The sequence below is a fragment of the Aphelocoma coerulescens genome, chromosome 9 (assembly GCF_041296385.1).
Source record: "Aphelocoma coerulescens isolate FSJ_1873_10779 chromosome 9, UR_Acoe_1.0, whole genome shotgun sequence".
NCBI lineage: Eukaryota > Metazoa > Chordata > Aves > Passeriformes > Corvidae > Aphelocoma > Aphelocoma coerulescens.
Window position 1 is genome coordinate 9,837,075 of NC_091023.1, and position 19,218 is coordinate 9,856,292.

The following is a 19,218-nucleotide window of genomic DNA, read 5'->3' on the forward strand; positions in this document are numbered from 1 at the left end:
AAATAGTTCTTCATTGTGTCCCCTCAGGACTCACTCTCAAATCACTGAAATCTCTCACTCTACAATTATTTAAAAAATAAACGTAGGAAATGAGGTAACTCTGCCAAGCACCAAACCCCATGAATTCATTGCACCTAACACCAATCACTGCGTTCCTGTTAACATCCCTGCTGCGGTCCTTTCCTGTCGGACAGGCTGGGTGGCTGCAGACACAGCCTGGATGATGGCAGCCACATGCAGGGAGCTTCACCTCCTGCTTCTTGTCAGGCCTCTGGCAGCAACTCACAGCTGGATAGCAGCAGAACGGAAAGTGCTGCTTCTCCCTACAAACCTCCTGTCCTTGCGTAAGGGTGGCTATTGATTCCACCATTTCTGCTCCTGCTCTGCTAAGGCCAGTTCTAAGAAAGCCTTGGCAAGAAACCTCCTTGCCACTCTCCCGGCTCCTTGCCCTCCGGAGGTTGGGACCCGATGATCCCGGCCGTGCTAGGCAGTGTCCAGCTGGGGCTGACCGCACCACGTCCCGCCTGGGCTCCAGCAGCGGGCACCAGGACGGGGGACGTGCCGTGAGCTGCCGTCGTGCCGGCGATGCCGTGGCCCCGGGATGCTCCTCGGCAGCACTCAATTCCCGACACAGCCACAGCTGCGGGAAAGGCGCCTCTTCTGCGGAAAACAGCCGAGCCCGTGGGGGGCGCGGAGGGGACCCGGGACCGCGCCGCTCGGGGCCGCTCCGAGCGCCGGCGGCGCGTCCGTGCCCGCGGCCACCGGGTGCCACCGGGTGTCACCGCCGCGGGCGAGCGCGGCGGGGCCGGGCCTGGCCGGGCCGCCGCCCCTCGGGCCGGCAGCGGGCAACACAGCGGGACCGGCGGCAGCGGCAGGATGGTGAGCGGGGCGGCGGGGCGGGCCGGGACAGACAGACAGACAGACAGCTCCTACCGGGGGCCGACAGATAGACAGGTAGCTCCTGTTGGGGACACACAGGCAGACAGGTAGCTCCTGTCGTGGACAGACAGCTGCGGCCGGAGACACACAGGCATCCCCTGCCGGGGACAGACGGACAGACAGACGGGCAGCCCCTACCGCTGGCTGCCAGCCCGAGAGCAGGGGCTGAGCGCCTGCTGCCGCCGTGTCGGGACAGGGTGCTGACCCGCAGGCTTTGGGGCATTCGGACCGTATCATCCTTCGGCTGCTGCCGCTCTGACAGCGCTGCTCGGGCCGCTCTTTTAGCGTTTCCCGATCCCCAGTGGCGGGTCCGTCAGTGCTGAGGCAGAACCGCAGCAGTCGCGGCACAGCCGAGTCTCCGCGGATGCGGCAGCCGTGCGTGGCTGCTGTGCCCGCGCTGCAGCGCCGAGCTCCGGCCGCAGCCACGGCACAGCGCATCCCCGGCCGGCGGGGCCTCGGGCCCTTCTCTGCAAAACAGCGTTGGCTGTTTCTTCTCTTCTGCTGAATGCTTGTGAAACGCTGAGGAAAAGGCTGCGCTGTTTACTGAAAGATACAATGGCTGTCAAACAATATTACTTTCTCTTTAGGCCGTCAAGCATTATTACTTTCTCTCTTGCAATATAAAATTAGCAGAGGAATCTGAAATACAAAATAGTGGTGTGTTGGGGCAGCGCTTGAAAAACCAGTAGGTCTTTTCCATGTTCGTATATTTGCTTTTGCAGTATGGATTTATAAACACGTGCCTGAAGTCTTTGGTGGTTGAAAAGTATGGCGAAGAAACATGGGAAAAATTAAGGTAACGTGTTGCCAATAAACATAGTGCGTTGAAAGAAAATGCCCAGGAATTCAGCAACAGAAGATGTAATTTCTCATTGGTAAATGGTAGCTGATGTGTATCTCAAGTAATTATTAGGAGTAACTAACAGGGACAGTTTCTTGCCTTGTAACACTTCATCCTCTGATACTAATTTGTCCCAATTAATTTGTCATATCAGATAATCAAAGATGACATTTAGTCTTATAGACAATTTTGCAATAGACTCGCTGGCTCAGCATGACAATATCGAGAAGCAATTACACTGAAAAGATGTCATCCTTAATATAAAGTCAGTTTAATTCCACTACTCTCAGAAAAGCAGCTAAATCATACATCATCTGGTTCCAATTCCCCTGCCATGAGCAGGGAACCTTCCACTAGACCAGGTTACTCAAAGCCCCATTCAATCTGGCCTTGTACCATCTCTGGTTTTGTCTTGTCTTTATGAGCTATGTAGTATTTCCAAGATACATAAATGATATTTAGATACATACATATATTATCCATTGAAGCCAATATAAAAAAATCAGCAGGTTTGGGGAGCCTCACAGAGCTGGATATTGTGGCCACATTGAACGACAAGCCAGTAGACCAGAAGACAAACTAAGAGTCCACTTGCTCTAGCACCCCACAATAAGATGTCCTAATCCTTGACAGAGTTTTACCATAATGTGAAATAGCAGAAATGGAGAGGTGGACACCGCCATTCAGCCATGTTAAAGCAATTTAATTAATTTAAAGCAATTTAATATTAAACTTACATCATTAGGTGAAGTAGTGTTTGCATTCACAGCAAACAGTACTTAAGAAATGCCAGTTGGGTCACCCAAGCGTGTTGAATTTCCAGCACTGCTGAAACAAGAATATTGTCTTCTCTGCTTTAGGCTGCAGGCTGGAGTCCAGGATTCTTTCTTGACTTTTGAGGTTTACAAAGATGAGATCACAATGCAGCTCGTCGACAAAGCCTGCAAAGTATTAGGTATGTGTTAGCATGCCTCAAAAATGAACCATCCTGGCTCAAGCCTGAGATTGCAGCCCAGGTTTTGTCTCCTGTACCCTTGGGAATGTCTTACCTGTATTGCAAATTTTCTGCCTTCATTCTTAATCCACCTGACAGCATTGCAAGAACTTGCAAACCTTTCTTATTTCTTAAAGTATCTTTATTTTGCCAGGTGTTCCTGCTGACACTGTTCTGAGCGAGTTTGGAAAGTATTTCTTTGAATTCTGTAAGCGCTCAGGCTATGACCACATGCTGAGGACACTGGGTGGAAATCTCTATGAGTTCATAGAGAACCTGGATGCATTGCACAGCTACTTGTCCCTTTCTTACCAGGCAAGTCCGAGTAGTAACTGCTGAGCAGGTATGGATGGACTCTGCCAGAGTTCATAACATAAGGAACAGCATCTCCTAGGTGTGAGTAAATAATGAAAAAAATCACCAAAGCATGTTCTCTTACATTCTGAAACAGATGACTCCAAAATGTTAGGACAATATCTAAAAATGATTAGTTTTGACTAGTCTTCAACATTAGGTATTATTTGGTACATTAGCTTTAAAGCATAGCAGATTTTCCTTCACAGGTGAGAGTATTTAATTTTATGTTTTTCAGCTTATTCATATTACAGTTTATGTTATTAAGGCATGGGATGCTTTTATCCAAGTAGAATCCATCAGTAGTCTTTTTCAGAAAAAGATATTGAGATTTTGGTTTTGGTTTTGTTTGTTTTTTCCTCAGGAGATGAATGCACCATCTTTTAGAGTGGAAAAGAATGAAGATGGGTCAATGAATTTACATTACTATTCAGACAGAAGAGGTTTGTGCCATATTGTGCCAGGTAATGAGACAAAATGCAGAGTACAGATCAATGCAATATATATACAGAATAATAATATATTTGCAAATGCACTCAGAGTTCAGTATTTTTTTTCAGATGAGGACTGGCCATGGAATTGAAGTGTGGCAGAGTTCAGTCTCCAGACACCTGAACTCAGTATTTCCCTATTGCCTGATCACTCCTAGCTCCCAGTAACTTTCATCAAAATGTACTGTATGACAACCCAGGCTGTAATTGTCCATTCTTGCTATAGAATTCCGTCCCTGGAAGAAGAATTAAAGTTCATGAAGTGTATTTTGTCTGTCTATTAATTCTTGGTGATTTGTGCTTTTTAAATTACAGTGAAGTAGAAATTCTAGTTGAGTTCAAGACAGTCATCCACCCTGTAGTACATCCAATCTGTGAAACTCCTACTGAACCCTGCTCAAAACTGAATCCTTTACCCGAATTTAGCAGAATCTCCTGAGCTGTAATTGTGCAAGGATTGGACAGCTATAGGTCTGTAAGAGAAGATCATATTCCTTTCTTTCATAAATAATGCTGAATTTAGAAGTTCATCAGAACTTCCCCCTTTGTCAAAACTCATTTAATATTGAAAGCACAGAAATATTTGGAATGTCAGACAGAGCTTTTGATGTCATTGTCCAGTATTTTGCCTAATACCTAATCAGAGATGAGAAACTGATTGTGCATCTGCATGAAAGGTATTTCCTTCCTTTCAAAATACAATATTCTTCAGCGATTGAAATAGATTGTATAGCAGAATTTCTTTAGACTCCCTGCACTTTTTGGGTTAATGGGAATTCATATTATTGCTCTATGGCTACTTGAACACATTCTTCAGAGATCCTGCTGGGCTGCTCCTAGTGAAAATAAGCATTTGTCCTCAGCCAAGGCAAAAGCAGAAGTAACTTTAAAGCTGACCTCCTGTGTGCATATTCTCATCATGGCAACGGTAGCAAGAACGACATGGGTTGCTTTCTTCTTCCAGAGTCCTTTGGAAAAGTGATTTCTGAAACAGTGAAATTCCACTGTGGACCCTCTAAAAGGGGAATTGAAAAGGTTTTGTTCTTGGCAATACCTTGTCTTTTGTTTCTTCTTCAGGAATCATCAGTGCAGCAGCCCTGGATTTTTTTAACATTGAGATTTCAATGAAAATAGTCAATCAAACAGAAGAAGAAGAAAGAACCGGGAAAAAAGAACATATTGTTTTTCTTGTCACTCAAACCCCTCTATTTCCATGCAAGGAAAGAAGTGAATTTTCTTCCTCATCTCAATGTCTTGTTGACTCTGAAAAACAATTTGAGAACCAACTGAATAAAGAGGTATTTTAATATTCATGTCAGCATATTACTAAAATATATTTAAAGTAAAATCACCTTTGAATTTCCCTTTGGATTTATTTCAACAGGACCTAGAAAAAGCCAAGAATGCAAATGGAGACAGGGGAAACTCTGTTTGTCCTGTTAAGAAAAGTCACTGGAAAACATTAAGAGGAATAATCACATTAGGAAAAGGTGAGAGAGAGAGCTTGTCATCATTTCTGAGTCTCTTCAGCAAGAAAGTCAGTAAGCCTCCCTATCCCCACCCACCCATCCATTTTGAAGTTACCATTTATATTTCCTCTGCAAGTTTTCAAAATGTTTCTGGTTAAGTTTCTTTCAGTTTGACATTGATGATCAAAGAAAAATTGCAGATAATAAGCATGCTTAGTAATGACAGATACTTAAATGGAATATGACCTGTCACTTTTGTCTTTTAAACAGGGCTTTCATCTGAAAAGTCTTCTATAAAATGCCATTGTGTGGTGAATTTGATTCTTCATTGTCATGTCACTTGGTTTAAGATGCTGAATTTAAAAGCATGTTTTTTAACTCGGTAGATACTATTCCTTTCCAAAACTATCAACTCTAGTAAATTTTAAAAGCCAAATTACATCCTCCGCTACCAAAAGTCTACTGCTAATCTCCAATCTCTGTTCGTACCTCTATATATTAGATGTTTATATATGTTTATAAAATGGAAGGAATTTTTCAGAAGGAATGAAAATCTAGTTCAGTATTGCCAAGATGTTGGGTTTTTTTTCTCTAAGTGTTTCTTAGGAGCTGGCAAAGTGTATTAAATCCACTTCTGTGCACATTTTTGTCAGATGTAGCTGTGTCATATTGCTATGGCATCTGCAGATTCATAGAGGAATAACATCTACAGTTGTTAATCTATTCTTACTTTTTCCACTTAATCTCATGCATCTAGTGCTCTGTGGTTTTTGTGTGCTTAAGTTTTAAACACCCAGCCAACTCAGATTAGTTGCTAATCAGCTGGGGATTACACTGCAGAGCATTTAGCACAGATGTGTGCTCATTTCTGGGCCCACACACTGTTTGCTTTGTCTTCAGTCATTATGATCTAGGGTCCTGTTTCACTAAGTGGTAAAAAGTAATGCTGACGGGCTTTATGAGGTGCAGCCTGATTTAAAGACTATATATTTATCGCCACAGGTAAGCTCCTGAGAGGATTTGATCCTGTTTATCCCAAGAGCCTCTGGATTGACACAAAAACATTTTGCAATGGACTTCCTTTTCATATGGTTTTTGACAAAGAGGTAGGACAAGCATGTGGTCAGGGCCCTTAGTTTGCATAAACCTTGTAGTAATTTCCCTCTGTTTTGACTGTCCTACAGTTCCCTGCTGCATGTGCTCTGTGTGCAGTGCACACTCACAGGATTTGCAGAAGTACTCTGTACAGAGACATGCAATAAACAAAGCAACTCTCTCTCTGGATCACTGCAGACAGGAATCTCCTTTGAATTTATTGAGTTTACCATGTCTGAAACAGCTGCAGAAATGCCAGCAAGGTTTATTGCAGCACTCTATCTGTTACCAAATACTAAGCAGAATTTTTCGAGGTTTCTGGCCACCTTCCTGTCCCTGGATATACCAGAGACATGTCCCATCCTTTAAATTGGCTTTGCCAAGTTAGTCCCCTTCTCCTCCTATTAATCTATCCCAAGGCTTTGAGGGCTCTGCTGGCAGGTGAGTCTCTGTGTGCTTCCTGAGACATGCTTCTGCTGGGAAAACCCAGCTACCTACCAAATCAGGCAGCATGCAGCCCCATCTAGGACCCAAAAATCTCTTTACCTTCTGGGGCAGGATTGAGTCTCCTCTCCTTTGCACACATACTCTGCAGCCCCCTGTCAGGGCTGCCCTCTGGCTGGTTCCCAACTAGCCTGGGTTCCCACCAAGCTACAGCTCCTCTTGCTCCGAACTCTGTGGAGAGAATATTGGCTTAAGACAGGAGCAAAGAAAGGAGAAACTGAGGATGGGACAGCAGAAGAACGCTGAACACATTCCCCTCAGGGAACATGTTTTGATATCATGCTGATTGAGATTCCAGAGCACACAACCTGCTTCGTGCTACTGTCCACATCAGCCAAAATACAGCGTCTTTAACCTTTCAAGAGGGCCATATTTTATGCATAATTGAATAAAATTATTAGTATGCAAAGAAGACAAGTCCTGCACCCATTCCTGGTAGCTGGGTCAGAGCTTCAATAACTGATGACAAGCAGAGAAGAACATTTCTGCAGAATTTAAGAGCTCACATATGGTCAACAGAGTAAAGAAGAATGACTAAACCTTTACACACAGTTAAGAGAAAGTAACCCATGGCATCTATTAGAAAATTAATATTTGCCAAGCCGTTCTATGCCACAGTTATTTTCATTTTGGAATACAAGACACTCTGGTGTCTCTAACTTTCTCCTGCAGCTACCTGTTTGTTAGGCCTACACAAATGCAAGCAGGGATAATAGCAGGTAGTTTTGGGGATTTTTCACAATTGACAAGAAGGAACACTTAGTTAACAACATTCTTTTCCTGGGGCTTTGCCTTGCTATAAAGGGCATGCATTCACAGCTGTGTAGTAACTACTAACAAGGTAGAAATTCTGCTCAGAAATAAGCCACATACTCTAGCAGGGCTCAGTGTGTGGAAATGTATAAACAGCGATCAGCTGTAGCTTGGTCTGAACCCAAAGGGACATGAATTGTAACACATGGCCTATGTTTTCTTTTTAAGCTCAAAGTGAAACAAGCTGGGGTGAGCATTCAAAAGATTGTACCTGGCCTTCAGACCATGGGCATCTGCTTGGATCAGTACTTCAGGATTGTTCACCCAGAAGTACCCTTCACCATCTCCAGCATTCAGAAATTCATCAACAGCCAATTTGTTTTCCAGACTAGAAGAGAGATGATGCCTGAGTCGTGGAAAGAACGGCCAATGCTAGAGCTAAGAGGTACTTCACTGTTTTCAATAGCACGAGTGCTCATATTAAATCAGGAATTACACGGAGGTGCACTCCTGACCTCACTCAAGTCCTATAAATAGCCTTTGGGAGAGGAGATTACATGGTTCTGTTTAGAGAAACAAGACATGCTTGTACACAAATTCTGCTATCATCTCACCAGATTTTGAAGGCTTTCAGTCAGAAACAACAACTTTGCTCCTATTTGAAAGGCTTAGAAATATGGTGGTTTTCTGATGCTGCAAAACCCACATGTGAATACATTATTTGTTCTTAATTTATGCCTTTGAGGGGAGTTATTTGCTACTGGCTGGGTTTCAAATGTGACTAAAAATAGATTAGTTCTCTGTGCTTTTATTTTTTGTAGCACATTTTCAGATTCTGATTTCTGTCTTCACACCCCCCCCCCCCAAAGCCACATAAGAGTTTACCAGTTAAAATTATCTCAGCAAAGAAGATACTGTATTTGCTTTATTTTTACTGAGAGGACTGAATATGGGATGATCCTCTGCTTGGTGTAATTAATTATAATGACATTTGCTTTAAGTGTTCTGTGACTTCAATTTTGCTTTTCTGAGCTATGTAATGTCACCTAATTTTCTCTTGTCTCCTTTCACCTTTATGTAATGAGTGTAAAATGTTGTATTCCTGAGATTCAGAAAAAAACTAAGGGTTTACTTGAAAAAAGTAATGCTACCAAAACAAGGAACTTTGACTAGTCATGGGTACAACTGTACTTTCTCTTATGCTTTGGGGGTTAATTCACATGGTATTTCTGATGTTTCAATCCTCTTACTTTTAAAGCTGTTCATCCAGTAGCCCTGGGGAAGAGGTGAGGGAGAAAGAAAGAAACAGGAATTTCTAGATTGCTGTTTAGAAATCGATGATACTTGTGAAGCAAGTTAATGATAATGATAATGATAATGATAATGATAATAATAATAATAATATACAAATCAGAATAATAACCAAACCTCAACCAAAAAACTGAATCGCCCACCAAAAATCCTTTTTACCTTTTAGGCATTTTTGTAACTGCTTATTTAGATTATGATAGTGAGGGAAAGCTCCAATTTCCAGGAAGGAAAGTGCCATTGGCTTTACTGGGAGACAAACTATGCGCTGTGAAATTAAACTTCCAATGTTTTGCTTAATCACTGTGAGTCTCAGTTCCCCTGTGCATGATTCTGACTGGCTTCAGGAACAGCTCAAGACCAGGGAGGAGAGGAGGGGAAATGCAGAAGGGAGCGGAAAGGAGAGGAGAGGAGAGATATTGTGAACACTGGGGTTCCTCCTGAGGAGGAGACCTGAGTCACAGTTGGGCTCTGCCCCGCACCTGCAGTGAGGGAGTGACTGCTTCCTGGGTCCTGGCATTTTGTTATTTGCCTAGTGTAGCTCCTCTGAAAATGTTCACCCCTAATTCACAGAAAACAAATTCCTGTGATCATCCAGACCCTACAGAAACCCACTGTCCTTGGAACTCATCCCCTAAAATTAACACCAGTAATGCTGAGCACCGTGTGAAAGGCCACACTGCTGAAAACCCTTGCCAACACTTGTTCCCCACAGGCCAGATGATGTGGATGGAGTCCCTTCAGTGCATGCTCTACCTCTGCTCACCTTTGCTTCGCACTTTGCATGAGCTGGAGGAGCGGCAGATGCACATCGCAGACATTGCCCCTCACGACGTGACCAGGGATTTGATTCTCCTCAATCAGCAGCGACTGGCAGAGATGGAGCTCTCAAACCAGCTGGAGAGGAAGAAGGAAGAGCTGAGGATCCTGTCAAAACACCTGGAGGAAGAGAAGAAGAAGACTGAAGCTCTGCTCTATGCCATGCTTCCCCAGCACGTGGCCAACCAGCTGAAAGAGGGGAAGCGAGTTGAGGCAGGTGAATGAACAGGATCATTTGGGATGTGGGATTTGTGCATTAGGAGATGGTGATAAAGAGACTGGGGTGCTGGCACAGCCCCTTTGCCACTGCTATGGAGTCCTCTCTACTTGGTGACGTTCTTGGGTAGGAGAATGACCCAGACCCTTAATCTCACTGATGATAAAAATTAGGCTATTCTTTCAAAGAAAGGTTTGGAAGCTCTTTGCCAGTATTGTTCTTTAGGTGGTGAAAGGTGGTAGTAGCTGCCCAGTCAGTGAAAAAATTCAGTAATCAACAGTAATCTGAGATTTTGGTTTTAACATGGATAACATGGAAAATAAGGGCTCAGAAGTGAAGGAAATGAAGAAAGTGGTGTTTCCTAGACTATTCTCTTAGTACCTCTGTAAACACAGAATCGTGATGATTCCCATTGTTATTAAGGGTAGCAATTAAATGCCTAAATTCCCTTTAGTAAGTACATATATGAAACTAAGGATAACAAGCTAAGTGTATCCTGTATATGATGTATTCAGATCTCTGCGTTGAGATGTGCAATGATTCTTACATTTGATACAGTCTATATCAACACTTCTCCTTCGTCTCAGCACCCACTTATGAATATTACAACTGATAGGTCACTGGATGATCTGTGCAAACAAGTCTCGAACAGATGCCATGATTGTCCAGCCATTACAAGTACTTAACCACTGCTCTTTCTGCTCACAGGAGAGTTCAAGGAGTGCACTGTATTGTTCAGTGACGTGGTGACCTTTACCAACATTTGTGCCCAATGTGAGCCTATTCAGATAGTTCTCATGTTAAATTCAATGTACCTGAGATTTGACAGACTGACCACGGTGCATGATGTGTACAAGGTAGGTACTGTTCAAAAAAGGCTGCAGAAATTTTTGCTTTGTTTTTTTGTTTTGCTTTGGTTTTTTTTTGCTTTTAAATGTACTTAAACCCTCTTCAGCACAGCATGATTTTTTATAAATCATAAAATATTACCTATTTGTAGTGGCCACGCAAACTGAAAAACAAAGGGAAGTGTGATTAAATCTGTTTAAAATTTTTGGACAGGAATGCAACTTCTGTCATAGACTAAAGTCTCTTTCCACAATGCTAATACCAGAATGGCTGTTTTTTCATGTATCTCTTTCCCTCCAATCTCAAATGCCTGTCCAACATGACTAATTTTCCTAGGCCCTTTATTTGAACTTTTTGTAAATAGGTCACTATCATTAAGTGTCACTCTGGTGGAAATTAACATTGTAAACAATACCCAGATAATACCCAGACTTTTTATTTATTTCATGGAGATCTTCAGCTATGGTATTGATCTCCTGCTGACCCCCAAAGAGCATCAATTAGACCTAGGCTGTAATGTACATGTGATCTCCAAACTGTGCTGGAAAGATCAGAGCACTGTCTGGCCTACTGTAATAGTGTTATTAACACTTCCAGAGTTACCAGATTTGATGTGCTGAAGAGCAGTTCCTAAGTTTCTGTCTGTTCCCAGCTCATTAAGTATTGAGGAAGGCAGAAATAGTAAAGGGTGAAATCCAGATCTCGTTCATTCCTTGCTCAGGCAAGGCTTGCAGTTCATCCCACATAAATTGTACTGGGAAATCAGAAGCATTTCTTCCTTGACAAGGAATATGTATTCAATAATTGAAGCATCCAGGATATGGCCCACAGATTTTAGGATAGATTAGCATCATATTCTATGTAAATCATCCATCATGAGTAAATGATATGTCACTATAATAATCTCCTTTTGATGCCTGTATATAACTCCTATTAATATTGAAGGAGGTTACTGGGGTACAGAAAGCAAGGATGAGATTACTATTGCAGGGAATTGGAAAAGAAATGAAATAGTGGCATTGATCAAAGAAACTTGGCCCAAGCTTAAAAACATCTAAAGTTATGAATAAATCTTGTTAAATTAAATCTTCTACTATGGCTGAAAAGTAATTAGGGTATCTATTTGCATTAGTAGCTTTTTACAGTTGTTTTTAATTTGTTACAGAAAATTACTGGCGTCACTGTGGGTTTGGCTATCTGATAGAAGGCATGGACAGGAACACATTCTTTGAGATTAATGTGCTGAACAGTTTTAAGTCATTATGTTAATGCACAAACCCAAATATTACATTATGTTTCCACTGTCCTATTGGTGTTAATTTTTAAGAAAGCCAATCAATCTAATCTAAAAGATCTCTTGTTTACTGATGATAAATGGCCAGTGAAGTCCCGTAAGAGCAGTTTAAAAAATTTCATTACCATGTAACAGGCTTTTACAGTGGGTTTTAAACATTTAAGAATTCCCTGTTTCATACAGGTCTGTTCTATTTCCAGCAAAATTTCTGATACAGGAACAAAATCCAAAGTATTTCTCATACTTTTGCATGTATTTCAAGGAGACTGGATGCCTGAAGGAGGACAAACCCTTCAGCATATGTGTCACAGGCTGCAGCTGTTGTGGGAAAACAGCTGGTTGTAGGGAAGGATGCTCCCAAATTGCTTAGCTCACACTGTGTTCTGTGACATCCTGGAGATTGGAGGTTCCTTAATTTCATGTGAACCCCTTAATCATAATCAGCCATGAATAGGCTCCCTTGCTTTATTATGACTTTTTAAAAAATAAATCTCTCCTAAATAAGAAATACGCTTTTAACACCAATTGTGAATTAGAGCTAATTAATATCACTCATCTATCAGGTAACCTTTTGGCTCAGGAGGCTGTGCCTCGGGCTAGCTCTCTGCATATGGGTCTGCCCTGCATAAGAGGAAGGCAAACAGTCTGACATTTGCACAGCAGCCCTTTCTCCTTAGGGTCTCTCACACTGATATCTAAAGTGGGTCAAGTGAGCAGGGACAGAATGTGTTGAAATTTTTAGTGTGGAGTGAAGGAAAGGATCTCCATCTCAAGGAAACTCACATGTGCTAGAGCTTTTCAGTGACTGGAAGCATCTTTTAAGAGAAAGAGGCAGCTGGTGCAGATAAGAAGAGCCCTGAACAGCAAAACACTAACCTGAGTGAGATATACCTGGCATGCTCATGTGCTTGTCCCTCTCAATTAAAGGTGGAGACGATTGGAGATGCCTACATGGTCGTAGGTGGGGTCCCTGTGCCTGTACCCACTCATGCTGAGCGAGTTGCTAATTTTGCCTTGGGCATGATAATGGCAGCCAAAGGAGTGCAGAACCCAGTTTCTGGAAATCCTATCCAAGTAAGTTAACACAAAGGTGCATCTGTGTCTGTCTGCTTCTCGTGCTGAGCTTCTGGTTAATGTATTGCAGCAGCACCTCAAACAGCTGCTTCTGACTCCTCTGTGGCTTTGGGCAAAGCCCACATGGGCATATTTTTCATGAAGAGTGTCTCCCTGTGGATATTTGATATCATACTGGTGTCCAGTGTTGTGTTGAGATGAACTGGATAGCATTAAGAAAGATGTTAAATAACAAGTGACATTTTTGGGGGGTGTTTTATGTCTTTGTAAAGATTCGAGTTGGGATCCATACAGGTCCTGTCTTGGCTGGGGTTGTTGGAGAAAAGATGCCTCGTTACTGCTTGTTTGGAGACACGGTGAATATCGCTTCCCGCATGGAGAGCCACGGTGTCCCAAGCAAAATTCACCTGAGCTCCAGTGCCTATCAGTGAGTAACTGCATTGGAAACTTTACCTGTTCAAATCCGTGCTGAAATCCACTGCCTTGGCAGCTGCACCTTTCAGTGTAGATGGTGCTTAGTCACTCATTTAAGCAGCTTGTAAAGGAAAGTCACTGCTTGTAAAGAGCTTGATTTTTTCTATTTATTCCAAATGTACTTTTATATAGAAGCAGAGGTTTGAGAGTCTCCATCCAAGAGAGCAAAATATTTAAAAAAAAAATAAAATTGTGACAGCTTAGTTGAAAGTACTGATAAATTGATGTAGATGCTAGAAAGACAGTCAGAACATTTAGAATGTTTATTAACAAAAGCTTTAAAATCTCTCTTTGAGTACCATAATTTGTAGTGAAACAGTTTTATTTACACTAACTAAGGATTAACTGCATACACAGCTATCTTCTTCATGCTGTAATTTACTCTCCAGAAACTCATGTTCAGAAAAAATTAATACTGTATTTTCAAGAACTTTATGTATGCATAAAATCTATGTACAAGAGTGGAAGCAAAGACAAACTATAAAGGAGGTAGTACAACAGCATTTTCTGGGCACACAGGAATGATGTTGGGAAAATGAGAACTCAGCTGGCACTGAAATGGGCAACAAAGTTCAAAGGCAGTCAGAGGAGCTTCTGCAATGTTAGAATATAAACAGACACATGGATCTGCTGTGGCAGGTGATTCAGTGACAGTGCCCTGAAGAAAGGCTGAGTTACTCAAGGCCTTTCTTGCCTTGGTCTTCATTGATGAGATCTTCAAGGTCCCTGCACCAAGAGTCAGGGTCCAAAGAGTAGGTGAACTATAAGTATTGGAAGAGGATCAGAGCAGGGGTCTTTTGAGACACCTCAGTCTACAGAAATGTGAGGGAGCAAAAGGGGTCTGAGGTAATGAGAGAGCTGGGTGATGGCACTGCAGAGCTGCTGGCTGTCAGCTTTGGAAGGCCGTGACTGTCAGCACCATAGCAGGTGAAGAAAGCCAGATGCTACAGCTGCATGGAAAAATGGCAAGGGGAACAGAGTGAAACTGGAGGCTGATAAACCTCATGTCAGTCCCAGTGAAAATCAAATGGCCATTTTTGGTCACATGAAAAAGGCAATTGGGAATAGCAAGTCTGGGTGTAAAATAAGTAAGTCTGGATGTAGAATAAGTAAGTCATGCTTGATGGACCTGATTGCCTTCTCTGATGAAATGACCGGGGATAATTCTGTCTAGCTGATATTGGCTGCCTCACTTCTTAAGTTCTCTTTACTGGTCAATAAGAACCCTCCACCCTACTGAAGTATTTGACTACGTGATCAATTAATTTTGATCAGGCTGTATGTGTAAAGCTATGAAAGCACAACAGGCTTGAATAAACAGTTGAAACAAATCCTGAGTTGTTCATGAATTGAGACTCTTTTTCCCAGACTGTTGTGATTTGATCACTCAGCTCTTTTAAAACATCAGTGTCACTTTTACTTGTCTTGAATTTTCATGTTCGTTTTGCTTCTCATACTTTAGGTGCCTAAAATACAAGAATTTTGAGATTACTGAAAGAGGAGAAATAGAAGTAAAAGGCAAAGGGAAAATGCACACATACTTCCTCATTAGAAATAAATCTGCAACTGAGAATGAGATTATGGGAAGGCCTATGAAAGATTTAGATTCTGGCCATGAATCTGTTCAGTCCCTTCCAGAAGGCAAGACTGAAACAATACTAAGTTCTCACCAGCCAGGTAGAGTCAACTCAACACATATTTTCTTCCTTGAACAAATGAGCATTAATACAATCCAATTAAATGTCCTTTTGTGTTGTTCTTTCAGCTACTCAGACTCAGCCAGAAAAGGACCAGACCCTAGCTATTGCAATGAAATACGTTGATGGCCCCACAGATGCACAAAACAGCTTCAAAAGAAGAAATCAGATGAAAGTTGGAGATTTAACAGGTAGTTATTTGGTTACCATCTCACAAAGACCACAGAACTAGGAAGTAACAGGCTTAATCTTACAAGTTCTTTATATTCGTCTTCTGAATAACTATTGTTTTACTTGAGCCAGAAATTCATGCCAATATATACACATCACCCTTCTGCACACTCTTTAGGGCCAGACAAATTTCACCTTTGGAGCAATCCCAGGTGTTGATTGTGCACTAGGGAGAAAGAAGCTGACAGAGCTGTCAAACCCCAGAGCCCTTCTGGCTGTGCAAATAGAATTGATAAACGTTAGACAGCTCTGCACAGGGACAGAGCCATGAACTGTTCATGCACACATCTTTTCCTAGAAAAAGTGTAGTTATGGGGGAGCCTTACCTACTCAAGAGAGACCTCAGTCCTCAAGCCAGACTGCTGCAAGAGTCAGAAGGATTTAATGCCATGCTCATGTTCTGTGACCAAAGTTCATTCTCCTTTGAAGCAGCTGATGCTGAGAGATAACAGATTTGATGCCATAACAACTTAATCTAATTCAGCAAGTCTTGTAGTTCTATTTCTGTGTTTTGTGGATTTTATAAAGACTAAATATGTTGTCACTAATTACTAGAAAATATTTTACTGCCTTCCCTCCCACCTACTTAGATGTGGTAGTTAATCCAGTATGTGGTGTGCTGACAAACAGAAACCTCGCTGGTCCTTAAAAACTCACACTTCAGGCGTGTTTCCTTTCAGGCAAAACTTGTGATTCCAAAAGCGATGGGAGTCTCCATGGCAACCAGCATGCAGATGATGGTTCTCGTCCTCCAAACCAGGGAAGAGTCAAACCTGCTGCTGAAGAGCCACAGAATAGAAATGCTCGCTCTAATTTTTGCACTTTACTCTAAGTTTCTTACTTTTACATTAAACAGAGACATTTTATTATGATTTTGTGCATTTTGCTGTTATGGGACTGATTTTGTATATGAGTATCACATGATTTTGTAAAAAAAAAAAGAAAAAAGACATTTCATCACAGTTTTCAGTAAAAATAAAACAGTGGAGGAAATTTTTTTTAATCAATCTACATGGGCCATATAATACTCCCAGTGGAGGAAGAAACCCTTGCAAGATGCTTTGAAGATGCATTTTCAGCCTGTGCCACATCTTTGAATATCCCTGTGGAAAAATCATGTGTTGGTATCTGATGCAGCAATCGAGAAAGAGGTGACTCATCCAGCCAGAAATATTCCTACTCAAATGAGCACTTGCCATAAAAGAAACATTCCCTGAAGTGACCATCTGTCTTGACTCCAGCACAGCCAACAACTTCCCCATGTAAGGTTAGCAGAGTTAAATCTAGATTTTAACTGCAATAACAGCTTCATCTCTTAACAGGTCTTTTGTTGGGTAAAGGCATCATGAAGTAGAAGTGCAGAATAGATCTAAAACAACCTGTATTTGTGCATCCTGAGGCGGGAATAATATCTACTTGATAGCATCCAACAGTAAAAAAGAGCACCTGTGATCTCTGAACCAGCCATACATGCTGTGCATAGAAGGACATGGAAATGGTGGAGTTACAAAGCATCAGATTTGTCACAACATTGAAGGACTGTTCGAGGCCTACAACCTATTTGAGACCTTCAAATGAGTTTCAAGTTTATTTCTTGTTTTGTCAGCCCAGCTAATAAAAAATAAACCAACAAATTTCAGGACTGCAGAAGGAGACTGTCAGTGCTGGAATTAATGTTGCTAATATAATTGAAAACAACAGCATTCAAGATCAACATTACTCACCTGGTGTCAGAGGCTGCTCAGCTGAAATACTTCCATGCTGACGTACTCTTAAATTATACCTGATCAGAAATGGCAGAGAAAAAATGAAGTTCATCTGTCAGGGATTTCAGACAGGAGCAAAAATACAATGGATATAAAGGTTGTAGACAATTTGGTGCATCATAAATTGTGCTCTCACTCCTATAAATGGATCCTGGAGTAGGTGGGTTACTTTGACAGAAGATGTGCCCTGCACACTGATTTATTACCTCTGGGTGTGGATTCAGCGACTAAGGATGCAGGCATGAGACTAATGTGAACTTTGAGAAAAATCTCACTGGAGAAGGTGATAATGTTACTCCTCTCCAACAGTCTGGAGCATCACATTTCCACCTCTGTGTCTGCAGCCAAAATGAAGCTCTTTAAACAGCAGACAGAGAGCTAAGACTGATGAAAGGCATCTCCTCCTCTTTATGGTATAGGCAGATGAAATTTCACCTGGTTAGATTTTTTTTTTTTTTCAAATCTCAGACAGGAGCTCCATAGTCCAGGAGCTCTAAATGAGCAATTAGTGCAATTAGAGCAGCAGAGGAGGATGCATAGAGTAAAACCATCAGTGCTGTTCTCCACACCAGAGGTGTTCAGGGGATTTGCTAGGTGTGGTCCCATGCAATGAATACCTGTTAGCTTTTGGAGCACCTCATAAGCACATCCTCTTACTTAGTTTCATCCAGAAGAGATCCATTCGTGTGCTGTGAGACCACTTTACAGCAAGAAACAAAGTATGGTGAGTGGCTTTGAGCAGGAAATTCACTCAGGAGTGTACTCCTGACTGACTGAAATGCTGTTGTAGGCAAACCCTGTAACAGGAGGACTTTCCACCATACAGCTGAGCAGCACCATTGAGGGAGTTCAATTTTATGAATGGAAAGCTTTATTTATTTATTTGGATTTGGTTATCTAGGTATTCTTCATTATTTTGGCAAGGGAGAAATCTACTGTATGTTGATGCTGCATCTGAGGGTTATAATTGCTAAGTTGGGTATCAAGATTTCAAACATTGGACTCTGTGCTACCCTCAGACACACAATCTCAATATCACCTTCACCCCTGGTAATGCCTCTCCGTTGTCCCAGTGCTTTTGGCTTTGTGCTTCTGTAGTATGACCATAGCTTTAAGAAGACTTTCCAGAAGAATGGGAATACTCAATTTCTCTCTCACTCACAATGATGTAAAAGTGAAGTACAGGTTAAATCAGCACTGTCCCAGTGACTGAAGTCAAGAAGGAGCTCTGACAAGTCTTGTGTCTCCAGCCTAGAGATGTGTTTCAGCACTCTTGACTAGTCATGCTGATGGAACAGAGAACACGTCATTAACAAATGGCAGTGGAGGACTCTGTCATTTTTGGCATTTGCTGTGGAGATATAAAGCCACTTTAGTCTCAAGCAAAAGTGTGACACAGGAGTTTACATCTCTCCGTGGCCAGTGTGAACACAGCAGGGACGCTCTTTCTGTCTCTGCTGCTCTTGCAGTCCCACACCAGTGTGGCTGAACAGCACTGACCACTTCTCTGAAAAAAAGAATTTCCAGCTGGAAATGGTCCAACCAGTCTGACCATCCATGAATAGGGTCTGGTATACATTCTGGGGTTTAATATAGATATATTACAGAGTAGTTTTAGGTAGAAGCCCAGAGCTCCTCTGAACTTGTATGGATCATCTTGGGAAGAAGAAAGAAAAGAATCATGGCTTAATTGCTGCCAGTATCTCTCTGTCCTTTAACACTCACTTTGCTTAAACCTGCCCTTCTTGCACTGAACAATCTATGGGTGTTTAATATTGGAATGTTTTAATTGCCAGTAAGTGCTCCATGGTAAGTTACTTCATGCTGTACTGTGGTAAAAATGATGTGCTCAGTGCTTGCTCTGTGGCATCTGCTACAATCTGCTTCTCCTGGAGGTGCAGAGCTGGGTCAAATCTGCACAACTGCTTCTAAAAATTAATGTGCCTGTGCATCATCATGTGTTCTTAAATCTGTAGGCACTGATAAAGTCTGCAAAATGTAATTCAAAAATAAATCTTTTCATTAATATACTGACTGCCATCTGTCAAT

General features: G+C 41.9%; 1 protein-coding gene across 1 annotated transcript; it reads left to right on the forward strand.

Moving 5' to 3' along the window:
- The first annotated feature begins 601 nt into the window (after positions 1-601).
- On the forward strand, positions 602-19,213 carry LOC138114759 (guanylate cyclase soluble subunit beta-2-like). Its single transcript, XM_069024610.1, is given in 17 exon segments — positions 602-755; positions 758-879; positions 1,662-1,735; positions 2,641-2,735; positions 2,929-3,089; positions 3,493-3,592; positions 4,697-4,917; positions 5,004-5,109; positions 6,091-6,194; positions 7,669-7,885; positions 9,464-9,784; positions 10,493-10,641; positions 12,855-13,001; positions 13,274-13,428; positions 14,938-15,152; positions 15,241-15,363; positions 16,084-19,213. Coding segments are annotated over 17 exon segments (2,616 nt in total). The 3' UTR covers positions 16,236-19,213.
- Positions 19,214-19,218: the final 5 nt, after the last annotated feature.